Source organism: Lepidochelys olivacea, assembly GCF_965140295.1.
Source record: "Lepidochelys olivacea isolate rLepOli2 genome assembly, chromosome: 16".
NCBI classification, from domain to species: domain Eukaryota; kingdom Metazoa; phylum Chordata; order Testudines; family Cheloniidae; genus Lepidochelys; species Lepidochelys olivacea.
In genome coordinates, this window is record NC_140426.1 from 2,483,702 (window position 1) to 2,507,978 (window position 24,277).

The 24,277-nt window shown below is 48.3% G+C and overlaps 2 protein-coding genes across 2 annotated transcripts; one reads left to right on the forward strand and one right to left on the reverse strand.

Annotated features, from left to right (window-relative positions):
• Positions 1-1,936: 1,936 nt before the first annotated feature.
• On the reverse strand, positions 1,937-19,174 carry PRPF4 (pre-mRNA splicing tri-snRNP complex factor PRPF4). Its single transcript, XM_084650086.1, has 14 exons — positions 19,011-19,174; positions 15,076-15,253; positions 13,586-13,772; positions 13,262-13,349; positions 12,239-12,318; positions 11,847-11,940; positions 10,122-10,216; positions 8,271-8,329; positions 7,710-7,833; positions 6,277-6,366; positions 3,541-3,663; positions 3,285-3,392; positions 3,076-3,194; positions 1,937-2,833 (listed from the first exon to the last, which is right to left on the reverse strand). The coding sequence occupies exons 1-14, from the start codon at positions 19,092-19,094 to the stop codon at positions 2,640-2,642; spliced, it is 1,623 nt and encodes a 540-aa protein (XP_084506212.1). The 5' UTR covers positions 19,095-19,174; the 3' UTR covers positions 1,937-2,639.
• A 33-nt stretch (positions 19,175-19,207) lies between these two features.
• On the forward strand, positions 19,208-24,018 carry CDC26 (cell division cycle 26). The gene is made up of 3 exons (XM_084650091.1): positions 19,208-19,364; positions 20,392-20,500; positions 23,564-24,018. The coding sequence occupies exons 2-3, from the start codon at positions 20,420-20,422 to the stop codon at positions 23,738-23,740; spliced, it is 258 nt and encodes an 85-aa protein (XP_084506217.1). The 5' UTR covers positions 19,208-19,364; positions 20,392-20,419; the 3' UTR covers positions 23,741-24,018.
• Positions 24,019-24,277: the final 259 nt, after the last annotated feature.

Below are 24,277 nucleotides of genomic sequence, written 5' to 3' on the forward strand. Positions count from 1 at the left end.
GGCCTTGGGCCGCAGTGTCATGGGGAAGAGGTGGAGCTTCCTTCTTCCTGCAGGCTGTACCCCACCATCCTTGTGGGAAGCCCCATTGGTGGCTCAAGTCTCCGTCATAGCAGGCACTTCCTGTTGGTGTGAGAAAGGGGGCACGTAACATGATGATGGGACCCATCCCTTCTGCTAGAGACTGACAAGTCTGGACTCCTGTGGGGGGGAATGACAGCCCGATGGATGGGGTGAGGGCAGGAGGAGGAGAGAAAACTGGAGCCACTAAGGAAACTATAAGGGACTGGATGGCTTCAGGAGTGCAGGCTGCTGCTTTGGATCCAGTTGTTACCATCTGAGAGCTGTCATGGGCCTCTCTGCAATGAATTCCATGCTTTCAGAAGGCAGGTGGCTACATTTGTTTAATAAAGCAAGACCTGCTAGGTCAGAGTCCAGCTAGATCTCAGCCTGTTCCAGCAGCAGCTCCTTCTGCAGGCACCTCTAAGGTCACTGTAGCTGGTGCAACCCAGAGGAGGGACAGGGCTGGGTAGCTGCAGGGAACTCAGCCAAATGAGGTCTTGCTGCGGAGCTCAATCAAGTGATTTCTATTTGCCTGTAAACTACAGTGTAACCTGCTTTAAGGTACTATCCAGAAGACCAAACATTGGTTGCTTAGTAGAGTTACATCTTAAAAGAGCAAATTGCACTGGATAGCTCACGGGACATTTTAAGTGGTGTCTCCAGGCCAGGGCTGGCTGGAGGTGGGGACCCCAGTGAAGGTCATTGTACAGGCTGGGATTACGGCAGGACTTGTTTTGGGTTTATATGCAAAGTCTGTGCTGCACTTTGGCCATTATGTTGCCACTGCAACCCCCGGGCTGGAAAGATGGCCACTCCTAGCAGACTGTGCACTAGGTATTGGTCAGCTACCATTGTTTCCTCGGGGTGAAACCCTCTCACTAATGAATTAGGGTGATGGGACAAAGAGCAGGTGAGACCAGATGCTTCATGTAGTCAGCTAGAGAGACAAGGAGTAACCCCACTTTCTCAGCCAAAAGGGTCCCATTTCATTCTTTTTCACTAACCATGATCCCCCACAGCACTTAAGGAATTGGTGGTGGTGAAGAACTACTCTGCTGCGGGCATGCACAGCTACTCTTGAAAGGAATGGGAGAAGATGAAGCTGCTTCTCCCTTGCTGGGGGCACTTTTCAGAGACAGCCCACAACAGACAGCTGTTCCACACTGCACGGCTATCTGCATGTTTGGAACTCTCCTATCTCCTTCGCCCTGTTTAATGCATTGGTTCGTGCATACAAACAAAACACAGGGAAGGGTGCAACTGAGAATGAGCAACCCTGTATCACCCATCCACTCTCCCAAGTACATACACTGCCGCATGTAAGGTTTTCATATCGCTGAGCCAAGTGTAGGGAGAGAAGAGGGACAACAGCTGGCTTGATGCCTCCCCCTGTGATGCTTCCTGGGTGCACAGCTGTGGCTGGTCACAGATGCTTTAGGCCCCTCCCCGGCACAGCTCCAGCACAACCGAAACGAGTAGACACTGAGGTCACAACAGGTTTCTTAGAAATAGGCACCTGCAAAACTTCCCTGGAAAGATTTGAGAAAGTGAATGTTCTCTACAGTTCTCTATGGGGGGAGGGATAGCTCAGTGGTTTGAGCATTGGCCTGCTAAACCAGGGTTGTGAGTTCAATCCTTGAGGGGGCCATTTAGGGATCTGGGGCAAAAATTAGGGCTTGGTCCTGCTTTGAGCAGGGGGTTGGACTAGATGACCTCCTGAGGTCCCTTCCAACCCTGATATTCTATGATTTCTATAGTGTGTGGCTAGAGCAAGAACCTTAAAGTGAAACAAACTAGCATCAAAGCTGTAACTGACACCTCTGTATGCACTGGCTCAGCAGAGACTTGCAGGCAGCTTAAGCTGGAGAAGTCCATGTGATTTGAAAGTGTTTGTGTTTTAATACTCTGAAGTATCAGAGAGGGGGAAGGGGATCTTGGGCAGTTCAAGCCTGATTTTGCATCAAGAGAAACTCCCTCCTCTTCCCATGCTTAAAATTCACCCACAGCAGATGCCCAAGGGGGCATGGGCTTCCACATTCTGCAGAGATCCAGTCTCTGCGCTAGGAGAACCAATGTGCCATATTTAAATGACTGAAGCAGCTGGCTCTGTGCCAAAAGCAAGATCATTCAGACTCCATGGCTGGGGAAAGTCTCCTATAAAACTGATCTTGAGGGTGATACCAACCGATGGGCTTTACGGCACAGTGCATCTGAAGGGGGTGTGGGTAGTTACAAACAGGTATAACAAAGAGAGTAAAGTCCATGATGGAGGGGAGGAAGAGCAGATGGCTCACACCAGAATTTCTCCCCAGAGGCAGGGGGCAGAGATTCTACAAAGCAAATCCTATACAGTGAGGTTCCAGCATCACTCCAGGAGCCCAGCCCAACCCTGACTTTGGCCAACTCCCAGCACAGGGGACACGCCTGTACCATGGGGAAGCTGATGCCAGCCAGCAACTCTAGCCACCATTGTAGTTGATGCAACAGTTGATTTTATATTTAAAAAAAAAAAAAAAAAAAAAAGCCAGGAACAACCCAGTCTGTGATGCTCCCTGTCCCGGGTCACTGGCAGCTCGGAGCTACTCTGCCATCCACAGCTTGAAGGTTCTGTCATATGAGCATGTTGCTATTAGCTGCCCATCTGAGGAGATATCCAGTCCCATTACTTTTCCCTCGTGGCCAGCCAGCGTTTTCAGAGGGGACCAGCCTGGGTGAGTCCAGATCTTGGCTGTGTTATCATAAGCGCCGGTGAGCAGGAAGTTACCATGCGTAGCTGCAGTGAAGGAGAGGGGAAGAGGTGAGGTTCGCATGTAGAAACAGCAGCAGAAAACAGATTGCCAACACCAGATTGCAGATTCTGGAGAGCAGTCAGTTGAGTTTTGGGATTTCTGGCTGTTACCAGCACTGATTGTTCTGCAGTTTTGTTGCACATACTGCCATCCCAGCCACATCAGGCCAGGGAATTAGGAGGAAGTGTTGCTAAGCAAACCAAGGTGTGGGAGGGGAGATACTTACGTTCAAACTTCACTCCGGTCACCAGGTTCTGGTGGGCAGGTATGGTGTAGACACACTTCCTCTGGCGGAGGTCCCACACTTTGCACGTGTTGTCTCCACTGCCAGTCGCTATGTGATATCTGCCATGGGGGAGAAGGAAGAACACATTGGTCTCAGTTGGAGTTCATGCTCCCAGAGCCCCAGCTGCACCATGCCAGCTCCTTCCTTACCCATTCGGGGAGAAATTAATCCCATAGATTTCCTTCAGGTGGCCCTCCAGGAACATGATACAGCGCCCAGTACGCAGATCCCACACCCGACCAAAGGCATCCATGCCACTGGGGAAAGAAAACTCAGCATTGACACTTCTTAAACACACAAGTGTGGTCACTAGCCCAAATGCTAATCTTCAGCAACACACCCAGCCCAGCAAGAGGGCACCTGATCCTGAGCAACAACCTTGCTAAGGTTCAGTGTAAATCTTACCCAGTCCCAGCAAGGGAGCCATCAATGTGGAAGGCGATGTCATAGACCCCCTTGCTGTGCCCCTCCTGATGGAGAATCTCCTCTTGAGCTTGCAGGTCCCAGAGGCGCCAGGAGTGATCATAGCTGGAGAAACAAAGCCATGTGCCCAACTCAGTGTATTTTTCAGAAGTCTAACCTTGGCGCAGACGACAAGGTATGGGGGTGCTCAGACACCGTTAGAAACGCACACAGATAATAACGGCTTCATTAGCACATCACTGTTGGTCAACCCAGACTCATCTGCTGCACAGCATGGGATGACTAGGAACGAGCCTCGTCACCCTGATGACACTGAGAAATCCTCAGTGTTCTGCAGTGTCCCTGCAATGTGCTGGGGAAGAGGATGCTTCCCGAGTGCCACATGACAAAGGCAGCCAGCTGGCCAGCCACCAAAGAGAGCACAGATCCTGCCAATAAAATGAACGTTTCACCACTGAGTGCCCAGTGTGGTATAAATGCAGTAGCACACGCAGGCCTGCGGTAGTGCTGCTGGGACAAGTCAGCCTTGTGGTCAGATGTTTGGCTGCGTGTGTGTTCTCTTTGTGTGCTGTACTGACTCTGGCCAGAAAGCCCATATAGGAGGCTCCAGTCAAACTGCCCAATAAATCCACAGACTAGGTTCATAGCAAAGGCACTTGGTCAGGTTTATTGTCAAAGAAGCATGGTCCTAATTCCCTGACTCAACTGTTACAGGTACACTAACACATGTATACCCATTGCAATGGACTAGCTCAGTTAATGGTGGGACTTTCCATTGTCCGCAGGCCAGCCAAAGACACTCACTCTGAGATATCTTTTATACATCAATACAAACAAGTTACTATGTCAGAGGGGCAGTGTGTCAGTTGACACACTCTGACAAAGCCAGTTACCACCCATCACCTTGTACATCTCTATCCATCACACTGTCATCCTGACCTTATCTTTACAATGGGTCAGTGTGTTCCTGTTATCTTTAGGGAATGTGTTGGCATCAAGGTGTTCTGGTACCATCCTTTTGGAATGTGTTTGTGTGAATGCTCTGTGCCTAGCACCTCTTAGGAGTGTGTGTTTTTGCAATATCAGCCCTGTTCTTGACAGATTCTGTGAGCAGAGCCTGTCTCTAGTTCACAGCCCGATTTTGCTTTATATCAGCAAAGTTTTGAACGCTACTTTAGCCCAGGCCTCATACCAGGCATCTGACATAAGGGCTTATGTTTCAGGCCCCCTTCCTACTACAAGCCTCAGAGTGCAGAGCAAAGATGTGTATTCACTGCCCACACATGGAGAATTGCATTTGCCCCACACTGTCAGATGCTCTCCTACAGCTCACTGTGCCCAGCTTTCACTCCACAGGCAAAAAGAAAAGGAGTACTTGTGGCACCTTAGAGACTAACCAATTTATTTGAGCATAAGCTTTCGTGAGCTACAGCTCACTTCATTGGATGCATGAATTCATCCGATGAAGTGAGCTGTAGCTCACGAAAGCTTATGCTCAAATAAATTGGTTAGTCTGTAAGGTGCCACAAGTACTCCTTTTCTTTTTGCGAATACAGACTAACACGGCTGTTACTCTGAAACTCCACAGGCAGGTTTCCTAGCAGGGGGCTGAAAGATGCAAGTGACGGCACCTGAGTAAGAATTTGTTTCTCCAGGTAAGTCAGTTAGTCATACTGACAAGCTGCCAGTTTGCATCATTTCGGTTCCAAGGGAAACTGACTGGCAGATTTCCGAAGAGCATGTGAACTTTGGCACCCAGTGCTCTGGGAAGATTGGCAGATATTTACTTAGGGGGCTGTTGGGAGAGAGGCATTATTTTTAACACCTATGCATAGTTTGAGGGGAGGGGAAGGTGAGTCCCCATTTAAACAAAGAGTAAGGTGATGGTTTAAAGACCCAGGAAAAGTACGTTATAACCTGCCAGTTACAGATGCAAGACACAAAGCAGGGAACAGAGTTTGGAGAGCCCCTGGAACTGGAATGGAAGGAAGAGAAGCGGAGAATGGGGTCACTGACTCATGAGGATTATTACTGTTCTCCCTGGGGGTATTTCAAAGAGATTCCACTAAGCAGCAGGGTCTGTGGCTCCTTCTGGAGCCAACATTTCAGATATATTCGGACTACGTGTACGGCTGGGTTTCAGGGTAGACCAGATCCTCTGCCCTCAGGGTATCTGGGTCTTAACAGTGACTCAATAGGATCTGCTCCACCCCCTGCCCAAGCCCATTAGCAGGAGAACCTGTATTCCAACACTTATTTACTCATGCTTTCTATTGACCAAAATCAGTGTTAACCATGAGCAGCTGTGAGCAGTGAGCTGATGGCACGGCTCGACAACAAGGCTTTGACAGTTGGCACATCCCAAAAGGCAGGAAGTGGTTATTCCACTAGTCAGTGTTTCCACAGGGATAAATATTATTCTGACAGCTTGTACTTTATACTCACTTGGAGACCAACAGGGTCTCTCTGGAAGGGAAGAGAATGGAGGTCTGTCCAGGGTCCTGCCCTTTTAAGGCCCCAGCCTGCAGTAACCTGTGGCTTATTGCAAAAAATGGCTGGGTGTGACCTCTGTTGGACAGTTTGAGGTGAGATGTGCCCCCTTACTTTGGCAATCAGTTTGCCAACCCCGCTCTGCAGACATATAGCAGCTCCTATTTGTTCCTATAATTTAAGAGCTAAAGCTTAGCACCCTGAGTACAGTAAATCAACGCCACATACCAAGTGGTGCCCAGGAACCTCCCGGAGGGATGCCACATCACTCGTGCCACTCTCATTGTGTGGCCCTCGATATCTGCCACTGGTTCATCACTGAAAGAAACAAACCAATGGTGTTACGCATTCTCTCCAGGGAGGACAGGCCTCACCCGCACTACTGCAGCCACAAGGGTCACACAGCAAAATGACTGACAAAAACCTGTATGCACATGAGTGTGTGTCCAGGGCTAGAAACACCCAAGAGAAGGGTCACCCCAAGAGAGAATTAATTAGAATGTTAGAAGCGCCTATTGTTTTCAGGTGCTTTGTAATTAAAATAGCAGCAGCAACATAAACAATAACACTGTTAAATGACTGAGCTCCCTGGGGCAGGGACTATCTTGTCTGTGGCTGTACAGCACCTCCTAGATGCTACGGTAATACAGAGAATAATAAACAATGGACACGAAATCTGAACATGGCAGAGAAGAGCAGCAGTTATCACCATCCCAGTTGCCCAGAATCAGTACAGTGATGGGAAGACACGACACCAGCCATGCAGAAGGAGTCACATGGTGGTCATGAATGGGCTGGTATCAGTTCTGCCATAATTACACTCACCAGCCCAGCAGCCCCTAAGAGGTTTGAAAGAGTATCAGAAAGAAAAGCATTCATCCAAACAGGCCAATTAAAGAGATAACCATCTCCATGTCCACATGGGACAAATAACTACATCTCCCCGTGGCAGCAAATTTACTGCTGCCATGCCAGAGGCAATTAAAAATCATCCCTCAGAGCTAATAGGAAGGAGCTGAGGCCCTCAAAGCCCCCTGTGTCTCATGCAGAGACACACTGTAGGGCTTTGCTTTTAAAATAAGCCAGATGTCAATATCCTGCATTCCTCGTTGTTTTATTCTTGCCAGACTGAAGGCTGGACATGGCTTTCGATGACAGCTAACTCCATGCAATGGTGTTCAGCTACTGCTTCTGATCCCAACAATGACTCTTCAGTAGCAAGGTGGTACATTTGGTCCATTCCTCTCCTGATACTGGTTTTAGCTGAGAGCCCAGGCAATGTGAAAAGTTAACTCCTTAGCACCTGCAGCTGGGAATTTTCTCCTGGCAGAAGACTACGGTGAAACACTGAACTCCCAATGCAGGGTTTTAAGACCTCAGCAGCACTTAGAACAAAGTCCATCACCCAAAACTGGGCTCCACTGTCAAGAAGCAAGTCATCAGGCAGACTTTTCTGATCCTCAGCAGAGGACTCCCCCACCCCAAATCATGTAAAAGACAAATGGGTGTGGAGAGAGAGCAGAAGAGACTCCCATGGACGCTGCTGAATTCTCATATCCAGCTGTTAGGTACAAGGAAGAACAGGACGTGTTTGCAGAAAGGCGCTAAGTGCCCAATAAAACAAAATCAACAATACTGCAACTGTCCAGTATCATTCTGACCTTTCAAGGCTCCAGAGTTTGACAGAGCCATCAGCTGCACAAGAGGCCAGATTCACGTCCTTCTTGTCCAGGGAGACAGTAGCCTGGGGATGGAACACTATTGCTCCTACGTTGGTGTTGTGCCCTTGGCGGGGGTGGGGATGAGAGAGAGAAAGAGAAAGTCAAAAGACTGCATGCTCTGCTGGGTGATCTCTGCTTCCCCCCACCAGCTCTTCTGACAACAGGTTTTATCAGGTCAGAATTGTGCAACCAAGTTCTGGCTTATTGGACATGGAACCCCAGGACTCTTCCCCACTGTGGACTAGCCAGGGACTTGGACATCTGGCTAAGCACAGCAGACTAGGAAAAAACCCCACCAATTTCAATGACCAGCAACAAACAGTGAGCTCATGGCCCCCTCTCATCCCCTCTCCATTACTGGTGAAAGTTGCGGAGAGTCACTCACAAAGAATCCAGTTCCCAAAACATCTTTAGCCAAATAGCAATGGTTTACATTATAAGCGGACTCTGAGGGGAACAAGGTACTTAGCAAAGAGCTTGCTTCAGTAAAAGCACCTCTACCTCGTAAAGTATGAACAAGACTGCAGTCAGGCACAGACCAGAGCTTGCACAGGCCACTCCTGTTGAACACAAAGAAACATGGTCAGAGTCACACTGTCACAGCACAGGAGGGAGCGTGAACTCCAAGAGCACAGCTCAAAAACGAACTAAGAAAACAGAGTGTGGGGCTACTGCAGTGACTAAAATACTGGTGAACACTGTCTTAAATCCCACAAAACTGATCCCTGAAGGGTTAGAGGGGTCTTTGGCAGGCAGGCCACTGAACAGATGAGAAGTCTCCTCCCTTGAGGAGTGATTGTGGGTTAAGGGCTCAACCAGTAGGAGAGGGGACAGTTCTCACTGCTCTGCAGCGCTTCTTAGCCAATGCAAGAAGAGCCACCTCCAATGTAGAGGTGGAATGTACCACTCAGGGTTTTGTGTGTGTGTAAACTGCAGGCTCAGATCCTCTTTGTGGTGCAGCCACTAGAGCATGACATGATCCCACAAACCACACACTGAAGGGCTGGGCAGAGGGGTGAGGGCCTGAGGCACAGAAGGGAAAAGTGAGGGCATGAAATGAAGCTGCTGGGAATACTTTGTGACCTTGCTATAAGAGGAACAGATGCTCCAAACCCTTGCTAGGAACTAGAATGGGGTGAAGGCAGGGTTTAGAAAAGCAGGTATAAGCCTTACTGAGATCTCAAATCCCTACTCCTGGGGGAATTTGGCACCACTGTGCAAGCACAGAATTAATGTCCACCGCAGTCTTTCCCCGCCCTGCAGAATAATGGATTCTGACGAGGTGTCAAAGGGAAGCCGTGAGAGGGGTCACACTGAAATTACACCTTTCACCCACCAGGGGCTGATGTGGTGCCAGAAAAGAGGGCACCTGACTCCATGGCTGGAGCAGCCAGCCACGGAGAGGGAGGGGCCAGAGGCTGCCTTCCTCACAGCGCCCTGCCCCGCAGGTCCAGGTGAGAAGGCACGGGATATGGTAGGGGGTGGACAGAGCAGGGCACATGGGGATGCTGGGGGTGGTCACACACAATGGGGTTCAGAAGAGTTAGTGCGGGAGGCAGACTGGGGCAGGGGCACAGGAGCTAGTGGGGTGACATTGAGCTGGGGCTGAATGGGATTGAGGGTCTCGGGATACAGAGAGACAGGGGCAGCTATGGCTGGCTGAATGAAGGTGCAGGGCCTCATAGGGACAAGGAGGTACAGGACCACATTGGGACATGTGCAGATATGCCTGGCTAAATGGGAAGTTGGGGTGCAGGGACACACGGGGATAGGGCAGATGTACTTGACTCAATGGGAGAGGCTAGGGGTCAGCCAGGGTCTGCATGGGGGATGCTCCCTAACAATCCCTGCCCCCCCAAAAAATCCTATTCCATAGTTCTCCCACCAACACCCAACAACCCTCCGGGTTCACTCCCAGGCTGCTTCCCAGCAATTATTTCCCTCTCCCTCAGCTCCTCCGTTACCCCTGTCTCCCCAAAGCCTTCTCACTGCTTCTGTGGGGTACGGAAAATACACTTCTGTATTATAGTTTAAAGGAATCATTACTCAAAGTTCTGTATTAATATGCCTAGTAAGGGATCTATTTGTCAAAAAACATTTCCTGAATCTTTTTTGTTGTCTATATTGTTACAGTCACTTGCTGAAAGGTATTTTGAAATAAATTACCAAGATAATTGAAAGTTTGCATGATTATATGGTGTTAATTTGACAAAAAATATGCAGAATATTAAAATATTGTTCGCAATTTTAAAAAAATTTGGCACAGAATTCCCCCAAGAATAAATCCCCCAGGACTCTGCCACATCCTTCTCACCCCTCCCCTCCCAAAAAGTATTGTAAAAGGAAACTGACCAGCAGGCTGTAGCCAGGAGTTTGGAATTTGGACTGAAATGGCAGTAAGATATCGGGCGGTCATCCCCAATCTGACTGCAGAAATTATTCAAGGACTGCAAAGACACAAAGACAACTCTGACTTAAAACAGCACAAACCAGCAAGAGTCTCCCCTTTTAAGGGGGCCATTCAAGCAACACACCCAAGCAAAGAGAACAGAGGCCCTCACCAAGTCCCTCTGCAAAGAGGTGAACTGCCCCAGCCCCATGCTACCTCCATGCAACAGACCCATTCTACTGTAGGGCAGGTCTATACTACAAAATTAAGTTGACTTAAGTCGATGTACAGCCACTGCAGTAATTAAAGTGGTGGTTCACGTCCACACTATGTTCCTTCTGTCTGCGCTGTGCATCCTCACCAGGAGCACTTCCACCAAGACGTTGTGGGGCACTGACAGCTGTGAGCCCTGCACATGGTGGGGCTGACAGCCAAAAGGTGATGTAAGTAATGCAGTGTCTATGTGGACACAGTGTCACCCTAACTACATTGACCTAAGCGCTACGCCTCTCACGGAGGTGGTGTTATTAAATCAATGTAGTAGGCGACTTACATCAGTGGGAGCTACATTTTAGTGTAGTCACTTAAAGTTAGATCAGCATAAGCTGCCTTACATCGACCTAACTTGTAATGTAGATCAGGCCTAAGTGCTGAGAGCTAGTTCTGTCTAATGGCACTACTTGGCTCTCAGCTTACTGGGCCCTGCACTACTAGATATGTTTGAAGGTGCACTTCAAAGTGTTGTTTCTGATCCAGAGAGCCCTATGTGGTCTGGGCCCTTCTTTTCCTCCATACCAGGTGCAATCACCATTGATTTCACCAGAGCTGGTGCCAGGGTGCTCTCAGGAAAGAGTCCACCCATCTAAAGCTGCCCCCCTCTGGAGGTATTAGGTAGAATATTACTGGGTTCAGAGTACAGTGTGAGAATGCTCTTTTAAGCTCTGAATTGGCTTCCAGCTCCATTTTAACAGCAGGGGAGAAGGTGGTTCATTGACTCATTCTGAAACAATTGTTACTGTGTTGGTTTTTTCAATTGGTTTAAGACTCCCAGGTGCCACGGAAGCAGGTGAGAGAACAATCTTTAAAAAAACCATGATCCCTCTTCCCTGCTGAACAAGCCAGTGACAAGTCCAGGCAGTTTCTTTATCGTCACAGGCTACTCGTGCAGAAGCGTCTCCATCCCTTTGCCCTGCAGGCAGAGGATTAACAGAGCTGCGCGGATACAAATTTATATCCATGGATGCGGATATCCGCAGCTATAAATCGGTATCGGTGGAACTGCAGGGCTCTCCCGGGAACCGCAGTGGGGAAAGGAGCAGAATGTGGGGCCCCTGCTCCCAGGAGCCAGTGCCCCATGCTGGCAGGTCCTCTGGCAGGGCTATATCACCCCCGCCCTGCCCCCATCCCTTCCATGCAGTTGTCTGCGTCTCCTGTTTGAGATATAAATTTGTATCCGTGCAGGGCTCTAAGAATTAAACCCAAGCCCTGACCTCTGAATCACTGACGGGACAGGGCCATTTTAGGTTCAAGGCCCAGCCTGGTCACACAATCAGAGAAGGGGCAGAGCATGCTAGGCAGGGCTTGGAGCATAATACACAGCTGGGAAGTCACTCTAGGTCTGGAAGCTTTGCTCTGGTAGAGCCATCTCTTGCTGATCACTTACGATCAGAGATGAAACCACTCCTTACCCTCAGGGATTTGTGCAGTTCTTGCTTCTGGGATGTCCTGGTCGCCTCTGGAATCTCTTTGTACAGACGGGCTTCTTCCAGCCGCTTCGTTGCCCTGTGGAATGAGCAAAATTAGAGTGATTAGACCTCACATCCCCCTGCTCTAGGGCTGACATAGGTCCTGTCCTCCCCTTCCTGGTCTCAAAGCTAGGCTATTGCCAGCGCTACTCATTATGTGTACAACCCCATAGTCCCTTATGCCTGGCTCCAACCACAGCTATGAGTCTCCTGTTCTCAAGCTCCCAGCTTTGCCCACCACAGGGCAATCATTAGCTTGGTTTAACAAGTCTGCTGCTCCTCATAACAGCTTATGTCTTCTCCCACTGTTTTCAATTTGTAACCTGGTTCCTTACCTGGGGAGTGAGTAGTTGGCGATCCACAACCTAGCTGTTTTCAGGCTGTTAGGCCCTTCATGGTACCAAGTTTGCTGATACTAAAAAACAAACCAACCCAGAAACAGTTTGAGTGATGTCACTATTCTATTTGGTGCCCTACATTGCATCCATCACCATGGTACCAGAATGCCACTGCAGCATCTGCTGGTAAATCTGTCTGGGAGTGGGAAGCAGCTATTTTCGGGGGTTTATAAAGTGTGGATTAGTGTGATTCTACTATCCCTAGAGAAGGGTTTAAGGCAGATATGTCACACATACGGTCTCATGGACCAGATTTGGCTTGTCTGAGATGTTTACACAACCCACGTGCCATGTTCAGATTGCACAGTCTCAGCTTTTCATTTAACCACTGCATAACTAATTATTTTAGCAGACGGAACGGGGAAGGAAGTCCAGGGGATGGGAAGTGAGAGTTGCTGCAAGGAAGAAAATGCAGAGAGAAGAACAAAGGAAAAACAAAATTAAGAGGGAGAGAAAGGAGGGTGGAGAAAGGCAGAAACAGTGGTGCGATGGCTCAAAGTGGGTGGGGCAAGGGGATATTTGCCCACTAAAAGACATTGAATGTGGCAATAAAGTACTTAATAATAATAATAGTAACTAAGACATATTCTGGCCTTGCTCTTCATGCAGTCCTCTCATTGCCAGCAGCAAGTGTTCAGCTGTGGAAGGAGATGGGCATGGAGCCCTACATCTACACTTCTGGCTCCTGGACAATAACTAAAAGTGGAATGCAGCCCTCTCTACACAACAAATTTGACACCCCTGATTCAATAGGTTATGAAAGTGGAAGCAACAGGCTTTTTCAAATGGGCAGCAGTGGCAGGAAGGGATGATGCGTGGAGTGAATTCATATTATCAGACCCTCTATTGAATCCACCAGGACAGAGGCCTGGAAATAATACAGGCTGCCAAATAGGCTGTCAAGAAGTCTCCTCCTCTCTGCATTAACAGCCAGCAAACACTAAGAATGGGAGATTTTACCTCTTCTTTGGATTTCTTAGATTTTTCATCATCTTTCTTGGTCTTTTTTAAGGCGTCTGTGCCAACCACCGAGAGGATATTTCTCAGTCTGTAATGAGATGCATCAAAAGTTAATCCTATTCACTCAGTGAGTTCTAGATAATCTTGGCCAGGAGAAATTGTCAGTTTCTTTCACTGTCTCCTCCCCTCAACTCCTACATCACCATGAAGACTCACAGGACAACAATACTCGCTGCACTCAACACCTCAAGGAATTTGACAGGGGATTTGAGTGGGCTGGGGGTGATTACCACTATCAGCCACACAAAGGGCTTGGCACAGCACCTTTCTCTCCGTTCTGCAGGCCCCTCTCCGAAGAGCGTGATGGGCTCCCCAAGTGCTCGTAGGCATGCCTTGACTTCAGAGTCATCCGTGGAAACGTTGATCTGCCTGGCACGCTTCCTGCGCTCAAACTCAGCCAACACTTCTGCCTGACGCTCACTTATGTGGTCTTCAAGATCAAAGACCTCACCTACGCCAGAAACAGAGCCATCAGATTAAAACAACAACAAATGAAATTAAAGCAGCAAAGGTTTGGACAATTCTAACAACTAAAAGCTATACATAATTTAAAAATGATTCTCACAGCCATTTAAAGCAGGGATATTTGGTACCAGCAATGGCCACGTTCCTCCAGACACTCTGCTCAAATCAAGATGAAGCATTGGATACTAGGACTTGTAGTCTCAGCAGGCCCAACCTCTGTATTAAAGAGCAGCAGCTGACTAAGTGCAACCCTCAGGCTTCTGGCAAGCTGCCAGCATGCCTAGGGTCCTATGAAATCCATTTTATTTTTGTGGATTTTTGGATTTATTTTTAAAAAATTAATTCACCCTTCTCCAGCCCTGGGGCCACAGCTGGAAGCGAGAGTGGGAATTCCATGTTATTGTTTTGATTCCGTCTGTGTTCTTGTTAATGTGGATTTCATAGGCCCTCCATGCCTTTCAGCTGGGCAAAGTTTGAGCATCTACAACTTTGGCCAATATTCAAACCTAAACAAAGACTCATTATCCTTATAAATGTCTCTAAGTCAGCTAAAAATTAATTCCATCTTTAAGCGGGGTTTTTAAATCAAGATTGTTTGATACACTGACAATAATTAAGTAGCCTTACTATGAATGCATAAAAATGTTCAGAATTGGATTGCAATGGGAAAAGCGGATTTAAAAAAAAAATTCCTATAATTTAAACAAAACATACTGCAAATATACAGTATATGGTAAAAGTGACACATTTTAAATCACCTTTTAAAGTAGCACTCAGTAATATGACCAATCTGACACTGCTGAACAGTAACACAAGAAGTCCACAGAAGTGCGTGTGTGTTAGGGGAGTGAGTGAGACAGCGTGTGTATTAGGGGAGTATGTCTGCATGCTGTCTCTTTAAGCAGTGCACTCACCAGATTGAACACTTGTTCAGACAGCAGCCAGGCTCAGCCAGAGGCTGGTGCAGACAGGTGCCCCTTTGTCCCCCCCATCCCAGCTGAGACTGGGTATACCAGCAGGGGGAGGGGGGCAACCTGACATCTGTGCGCCTTCCCCCCCGGCACACACCATAGCAGATCAGGGGGCTCCCAATCGGGAGCACCATGACTCTCCTAAGTCCGGCTGTACCTAGCTCAGCCATGCAGCCCTCCCTGACGCGTCCTGCAGCAGCCTTAGTACCAGGGAGAGCAGGATTCCACGTTAATGTTTTCATTCTGTCTGTGTTCTTGTTAATGCAGATTTCACAGGGCCCAAACAAGAAGAGGGTGTTACGCAGAGTGCACTCTTACCGCTGGTTATGTTAATATTGCCTGCCTCAATCGCAGCTTTCACTCTATCTCTTCCCAGCAGCCCTGATTCTCCTTTGGCAAGACGTTCCCTTTCCTTCTCCTCCAAACTGCCGTAGAAGATATGGGATCTCTTGGGTGGGGGAGCATCACTGTCCTCTGAGAGCTTGTTTTTTGTTGCCTGGAGAATAAAGGCAGGATTTCAAAAGACCCATTTTATATTTATCTGGCTACAAAGCAGCAATTCAGCAATCTCTTCAGCTGCGTGAGACAGCATCCCCCAGTGAGAAAGAGTTAATGACGTCATCCAGGTGAGAAGCCCCGAAATTATATATAAAAGATTCACTTGAACATTGAGACTATTCCCCAGCAAAACTGTGTTAAAGAAGAGTTAGCTGCAAAGGAGTTTTTAAAAACCTGGACTTGTGATCTTTTCTGCTTCTTTATGTTAGCCTGAAAGGATTTTTGCTTTCTTTAACCATTTTTTTTCCTGCTAGTTTCTTCCTTTGGGGCGACACTTGAAAGTTAATTTTAATTAAGGTAGGTGCAAATTTAAACGGCATCAACTATTTCCAATTAACTCCCTGCGTGGATGCTCTTATTCTGAAATAAGAGTGCCGCCTTGCTCCTCTCGATTCAGCTAAACCAGAACAACACACTCATGCTCCAGAATATGAGGATGCACACAGAGATATTGCTGAATAACTCCATCTAGAGACAAGCCCTTAAAATTTAGAATCTGCTCTTCTCTAGCTTTGCTTGAGGACCTCTGGGTGATATAAGGCATGTTTGGTGCAAGCTCTTAATACTCTAACTGAAAGGAGGAAGGATCTGAATCTTTCACAAGGAATTTCACTATTCAAAACATTACTTAGCCTTAGAAGCTAAATAAGTTTTACTAAAAGTAAACAGAAGAAAAATTCTAAACAGTAATTCCTTCTCCACTTTACAGCTGAACCTTCTCTGATCTTCTGATGTCATCATGATGACATTACAATTGTCATCATTTCACAAGTTCTCCATCAGAGAATCTTTTCGTATAGACAGGTCCTTAATTTCTCCTGTAGAAAACAAGCAGGAAAAACAAACTTAAAAACCCTTTCTTCCCTTCTTTATCCATTAGATAGAAGCAAAAAGGGTACAAGACTATTTGCAGGTCACCTTTAAGACTGACAATGTTTTTCAATGGAGTCCAGTTAATATGCCCAACAAAATTACACTCCCTACAAATAATTAAGACCTCCAAAAGCAAAAAGACCCCAGACTGTTGGAAAACGTAGCTGTGAAACTGAGGGATTCAGTAAGTTCGTTCCCCTTTATAACACATTCCACTGACACCCTACCCCACCATACTCCCCAGTTTTTCCAAAATATACACAAAGGTCAAACCAACCAGTTACTAGATTATAACATTCTATTCCCTATGTAAAGGATCCATTTCCAATGATCTCATAACATCTTTGGCATAACTCTATGTTTAGATGCTCTTATTCTGGAATAAGAGTGCCCTAAATGGTCCCAGTTACGTGACATTTTCCCCAGTTAGTGTATGGCTCTTATTAAGCCTTTGGTGGACCAAAGTGAAAATGGTATTTGAAAAAGAGTTAGGCCTACAGATGGGCATGAGACTAGCACACACTGGATTACGCTGTGCATGTGCCCAAGAGGTTTGCTAACCAGACAGTAAGCACAGGACCTGAGTGGGTCAAGAGGAAACGTTACAACCATTGTACTTGAGCAACCCCCATGCACTGGAAATTCAAACCCAGCCATTGGTAGAAAGCTGAAAATGAAACGTAAGAATGTGGCTATAATCTGCCTCTGTCAAGGGGTGTTTTGTTTTTTTCATTTTGGGGAAATGTAATCTGAGCACAGCAGAAAATTCAGAAGGTGCTCACACTATTTTTGAAAAGAACATAAATTACACAGGCAAATGCCTCCTGGGATGCGGGGGATTAAAGGGTGGAGAAGCAGTGTGGGAGAGGGCTTTGGGGCAGGAGCAAAAAGAGAGGGGATTAAGAACAGGGGAACAAATGGGTATGGGTGATAAGGGATGGATGATACAGAAATGTGGGGAAGAGACTGGGGCAGGGGACACCTCCCATTTTCTCTTCTTCCATGTGTGCAGGGATCTGGGGGTATCTGAGCCCCAGACTCCACTCTCTGCTCCCCCATGTGAGCCGGCATCCAGAGAAGCCTTGCCCCTCTCGGTGGGGAGCTGAGAACAGGCATGCTAGGAACATGCCCCAAGAACACATTGCTGAGAGATGGGGTGAGGAGCTGAGAACAGATGCTTGACATGTGTCACAGGCCCTCAAGCACTGGCGAAAAGGGATGAGAACACTGACTCAGGGCATGTCGACACAAGTTGCTGCAGCAGCACAGCTGCAGCCGTAGCGCTTCAGTGAAGACGTGCCCTTCTCTGATGGAACGGGTTCTCCCACCGGCACAAGTAATCCACTGCCCTGAGAGGTGGTAGCTAAACCCAGAGGAGAACTCTCCTGTTGACCTAGCACAGTCTACATCAGGGGTTAGGTCCATTTAACTATGTTGCTCAGGGGTGTGGATTTTTCTCACCCCTGAGCAACATAGTTATGCTGACTTAATTCCCTAGTGTAGACCAGGCTTCAGATGAACAGATACACATCTCAGAGCTATTGTTTCAGGCTCCATGAGGCATTCCTCTTCACATGAGTACATCACAGTGAGCTCAATGGGCCTCTCCACACACCTCTCTGAGCCTCCTACGCTGGAGATGGAGATGTAGAACCCCTTCCAAGGACTTGTCTACACCACGCAGCTTTTAGTGACAAGGCTGTGTCGACACTGCCTTGTCGCTAAAAGTCAGCATGTGGTAAACACTCTTTTTCGGTACTTTCTTGACACTTTTGCTGACAAAGTACTTCCAGCCCCATAAGCGGCGTTAGCTTTTTCGACAAATCCATGCTCACACTGCCACTTGCATCGGCAAAACTTTTGTCTTTCACGGCGGGGGGCTTTTTTAAGTACCCGTGTAAGACAAAAGTTTTGTCGACAACATCACAGCATAGACAAGCCCCAAGTCACTACACCTCTTTATGCCTCTGTTTCCCCATCTGTACAATGAGGATAAAGTGCTTTGAGATCTAGGTATTCTCACCGTAACCTAGCCACAGTAGTGTCTCAACTGCCAACCTAAATAACTACAACTTCCCAAACGATCCCTAAGGCTGTGTACACTGCCATTTTCAGCGCTAAAACTTTTGTCGTCCGGGGTGTGAAAAAACACCACCCTGAACGACAAAAGTTTTAGTGCTGAAAAGCGCCAGTATAGACAACTCTTTATCGCCAGGAGCCACGCTCCCAGCAATAAAACCACCACCACTCGTTCGGGGTGCTCTTTGTAATCACTGGAAGAGCTCCCCCGCGGCGATAACGCGTGATTACACTGCCCATGTCACAGCTCTGCCGCGCTGTGATGTGGGCAGCATAGACGTGCCCCTGCTCTGAACAACAACATTTCCCTTTATGTTTAAAAAAGTAACATCGCTGCCAAAGAGCTTCGTTCACACAGAGCTACGGCTGCCCAGTTCAATCTGGTTTCCTCCAAAACATCAGGTCAGCAAAACTCCGACTTCTGACAACCAGGAAACGCAGAGTTAATGACCTTGACTCTGCCCTCCGTGAGGGATGCCCCAGGGGGCCCATCACACACCCTTGCTCTCTGCCCTGGCCTGCCCCGGAGCTCGCTCGCCTGCCCGCCGGAGGCTACGGCACAGCCCCTTCCCCTGCACCGGGCGCGGCCCTCCCCGGGCCTGGCCGGCGGCCCGCGCGAGGCCCGGGGCGGGGCCGCCCCCAGGCACGGCCCGCCCGCCGCCGCCGGCTCGGCCTGTCGGCGCGACACCGAGGGGTGCGCAGCGGCCCCCCAACGGCCTCGGAGCGTCCGGGCGAGACCCTACCCGCGGGGATGGAGCCGGGCCTGGCTGGGGAAGCGGGGCCCGCCCCGGGACGAGACGCATGGCGGGGGCCCGCGAGGAGGCCATGCTGCTCGGGGCGGGAGGGAGACCTGGGCAGCGGGCCGGCCCGGGCCTCACAGCCACTTCCGGGTCACAGGGTGGAAGGGGTGCGCGTGTGCTTCCGGGTCACAGGGGCACGCGGGGGGGTGCGGGTCGGCCCGGAACGTGGCGCGGGGCATGCCGGGAGGCGTGGGCCCACGGGGCGGCGGCGCCGGGGCCGGTCGGGTCGGGTCGGGTCAGGGGCCCGTTTGCTTTCGGCGGCGCCGGGCCAGAGTGGGTGCGGCCGGCCGGCGGGCGGTGAGTGCGGGGGGTCGGGGCGAGCTGGCGCCCGGGGGCGCGGGAGCCCATTGGGGCTGCACCCCCCGCCCCGCGGGGCCGTTCAGTCTGAGGGGGCCGCTGTCAACCGTCCGGGCAGGGGCCATTCTGGGAGCAGCAGCCGGCTCATGGGCCTGGCCGCGGGCAGGTGCTCGGGGCTGCAGGTGGTCCCGGGTCTGTTGCCGCGGGAGCCCCTCCCCTCCCCTCCGAGGCGGCCGGCCCGGTCCTGAGGCCCTCCCGTGCTTGCAGCAGTAGCCCGCGGGCCTGCTGTCGCGCTCCGGCGCCTGCTCGCCAATTCCAGCGGAACGGCCGTTATCAGGGGAGCAAGTCGAGCAGTCTTGGCTGCGTCGCGCGTAGTCACCGGCAACTCTACGGCGGCCAGGCGTGTCTGGGTCTCCCGCGGACTAGGGCAGGGTTGGGCAAACTAGGGCCTGCAGGCCTTTTAATCCAGCCCTTGAGCTCCTGCTGGGGAGCAGGGTCGGGGGCAGCTCCGCATGGCTCCTGGGAGCAGCAGTACGTCCCCCCCCCCCGGCTCCTATGGGTCGGGGCAGCCAGGGGGTTCTGCTCTGCACGCTGCCCCTGCAGCTCCTATTGGCCAGGAACCGCAGCCAATGGGAGCTGCAGGGTCGGCACCTGCGGACGAGGCAGCATGCAGCAGAGCCGCCTGGCAACACCTCTGCGTAGGAGCCAGAGCGGGGACATGCTGCTGCTTCCGGGAGCCACTTAAGGTAAGTGCTGTTCTGAGCCCGTATACCTGAGCCACCCCCTTCCACCACCCCCCGCCCTCCAAACCCCTCAGTCCCAGCCCGGAGCACTCACCTACACCCCTCATCCCCAGCCTGCACCCCCAGCCAGAGCCCTCACCACCTTGTGCACCCCAACCCCAATTTCGTGAGCATTCATGGTCCACCATACAATTTCTATACCCAGATGTGGCCCTTGGGCCAAAAAGTTTGCCCGCCCCTGTACTAGCCAGGTTCTGCTGACCCTCTATTAAAAATTCAAACAGGAACCAGTTTGGCTGAGAAGTGTTCAAAATGCTGCGTCGGAAACCAACCCGCCTGGAGCTGAAACTAGATGATATAGAAGAGTTTGAGAGTATTAGAAAGGATCTTGAGGTGAGAGTAAACCTTCTGGAGACACCCTGTATGGTGACTGAACCCTGGTAATTTGGATTTGTGTATAACGGGACTTGTCTGAGAATAGAGTCTCACTCTGCAGCCGTATATGAGCATGAGGTTTTGTAGGTACCCCTCAAAAACCAACAGAAAATTTCAGCTAGTGCAGAGCAGCAGCCTTTTTACTTAGTGATGGTTCATGCACCAAGCATCTTACTCCTATGCTCTGCAGTCTCTGCGGCTTCCAGGTAACGTCTGGGTGCAGTTCAAGTTGGTTGATACATGCTGTGTATCTTAGACATCTGCTTCTTTCCTCTTCTCAGTAGTCGAGTGAAGCTGGGAGTCGTGATTTGACACTCCCAAAATTGATAGCTCTGGGGCCTGTCATTCTCAATGGAGAACTCTGATGTTGGAACTTGCTTTCTTGGGACCCTAATAGTGTGACCTCCGGGGTACCTTGCAAGGCCTGCATATCTGCTCAGGCTGTCCCTGAGGGGATGGGTGAGTGGAGAGGGACTCTATCTATTTTTGATAGGGGGGGCAGAGGAGCATTAATGTAGATTTATCATTGTGTGAATGACATTTGTATTCATGCACTTGCAGCCATTGGGACAACCATAATATTTACACTGAAAACATAGAATGATGTTAGTTGGGAATCTTAGGGCTATAGGGGTGTATTAGTTCTGTGAAAAGCTCTGGAACATCTTAAAACTTCAGAGCCATCAGAATCCCTTCCTGGAATGATAGCCCCATAGCTCAGAGTGTAACTGGCCTTCTCCATTTCTTCAGGGAATGGCTGTGCACCCGACCTTCCACTCCCCGCACATTTTGTGAGTAACTTGATCTCTAAAGACAGGTTTCAGAGTAGCAGCCGTGTTAGTCTATATTCGCAAAAAGAAAAGGAGTACTTGTGGCATCATAGAGACTAACCAATTTATTTGAGCATAAGTTCAAATGCATCCGATGAAGTGAGCTGTAGCTCACGAAAGCTTATGCTCAAATAAATTGGTTAGTCTCTAAGGTGCCACAAGTACTCCTTTTCTTTTTATCTCTAAATGCATCCTGGGCAAGACTTGGCTTGACTGAGTCCCTTAACTTGCAGTGCACTGCCATGCACCTGTGTGACTGTAGCATCATCCCTATTAATTGATAGTCATTTGTATACATGCGGGTTGTGAGGTGTCTTAATACACAAGTCACAGCATTAACACTTATGGGACAACATTTTCATTAGGGCTGTCGATTAATCACAGTTAACTCGCAATTAACTCAAATTAATTGCGATTAAAAATTAATCACAGCTTTCATTGCACTGTTAAACAATAGAATACCAATTTAAATGTATTAAATATTTATTTTCTACATTTTCATATCTATTGTGTTGTAACTGAAATCAAAGTGTATATTTTTACAAATATTTTCACTGTAAAAATGATAAATACTATTTTTCAATTCACCTCATACAAATATTGTCGTGCAATCTGTCGTGAAAGTGCAACTTACAATTGTAGATTTTTTTCTTGCATAACTGCACTCAAAAATAAGACGGTGTAAAACTTCAGAGCCTACAAGTCCACTCGGTCCTACTTCTTGTTCAGCCAATCGCTAAGACAAACAAGATTGTTTACAATTTACAGGAGATAATGCTGCCCTCTTCTTATTTACAGTGTTACCAGAAAGTGAGAACAGGCATCTGCATCGCACTTTTGTAGTTGGCAGTGCAAGGTATTTACATGCGAGATATGCTAAACATCCTTATGCCCCTTCATGCTTCGGCCACCACTCCAGAGGACATGCTTCCATGCTGATGACGCTTGTTAAAAAAGCGTTAATTAAATTTGTGACTGACCTCTTTAGGGGAGAATTGTATGTCGTCTGCTCTGTTTTACCTGCATTCTGCCATATATTTCATGTTATAGCAGTCTTGGATGATGATCCAGCACGTTTGTTTTAAGAACACTTTCATAGCAGATTTGACAAAACGCAAAGATACCGATATGAGATTTCTAAAGATAGCTTCAGCACTCAACCCAAAGTTTAAGAATCTGAAGTGCCTTCAAAAATCTGAGTGGGATGAGGTGTGGCACGTGGTTTCAGAAGTCTTAAAAGAGCAACACTCCGCTGCAGTAACTACAGAACCCGAACCACCAAAAAAGAAAATAAATGTTCTGCTGGTGGCATCTTACTCATATAATGAAAATAAACATGCATCGGTCCGCACGGCTTTGGAGTGTTATGGAGCAGAACCCATCATTCAGAGCTGCATGTCCCCTTGAATGGTGATTAAAGCATGAAGGGACATATGAATCTTTAGCACATCTGGTGCATAAATATCTTGCAACGCCAGCTACAACAGTGTCATCGTAACGCCTGTTCTCACTTTCAGATGACATTGTAAACAAGAAGCAGGCAGCATTATCTCCTGAAAATGTAAACAAACTTGTTTGAGCGATTAGCTGAATGAGAAGTATGACTAAGTGGACTGGCAGGCTCTAAAATTTTACTTTTGAATGCAGAGTTTTTTGTATATAATTCTACATTTGTAAGTTCAACTTTCATGATAATGAGATTGCACTACAGTTCTTGTATTAGGTGAATTGAAAAATACTATTTTTTTACAGTGCAAATAATTGTAATCAAAAATAAATATAAAGTAAGCACTGTATACTTCGTCTGTGTTGTAATTGAAATCAATATATTTGAAAATGTAGAAAACATCCAAAAATATTTAAATGGTATTCTATTGTTTAACAGCATGATTAATCATGTGATTGATCACAATTTTTTTAATTGCTTGACAGCCCTATTTTTCATCCTTATGGCTATTCAAAAATATCCAATGAAATTGTTCAGTCTGTAAGTAGTTTTCCTGTAATGAAATCAGCTTACTTAACATTTTCCCTACCTTCACAGTTTGAAGGCTTTCCCTGTGATCAGTTGTCAGAGCTGAAATGGACATCTCCTTGACAGTGCTAACATTCCCTCCATGGAAGTTTCTCTAGTTTTCCATTGTCCTTATTTTTAGTTGATCACTTTTTCTCCCCCCGCCCCTTCCCCCAGAGTCGCAAGAAGCAGCGTGAAGATGTGGATGTAGTGGGAGCCAGTGATGGAGAAGGAGCTATTGGTCTGAGCAATGACCACAAGAGTCGAGAACAAATGATAAATGACCGAATTGGTTACAAACCTCAACCCAAACCCAACAACCGTTCCTCCCAGTTTGGAAGCTTTGAATTCTAGAGATTTGATGGCCTGCTACCTTCCACGGGCAATTGAGTATTGGACCCTGATGGGGTGTTCATCCCAGACAGTGCTGGCAGAGATGTTCAAAGGCTGTTTGGGTAGCTCTAGAGTTGGCTGGGATGGACCTGTGTTTGCCAATGTGTCTTGGGCTTTAATAGGGGAAAGTGCCTTTCCCTAAGGCTGGTGGGATGTGTTTTTAACCTGACTTGTTACTGTACCTCCAGAAACCCCTCTGCCCAGCCACTTTGTTTTAAATAAATATTTTTTTTAAATGAGACGCTCTTAATGTATCATAAAATGCACAGAGGGGCAGGTAAAGAGGAATGGAAAACGTTAACAGCAGAGTTGGCCTCCTGTGGGGGAGAAAAATAGGAATCAACCGTGGCCACTGTCCCCGTGGGGATTTGCACAGAGGCAAAGCTCTGCCTCCATGGAGCAATCTTTTTGGTGTTCTTAAAAACCCAGCTCCAAGTGGTGCAGGTGTGTGAGCCCAGGGGAGTAATTCAGAGAGGTGTCACTCACATTTTTATGGAC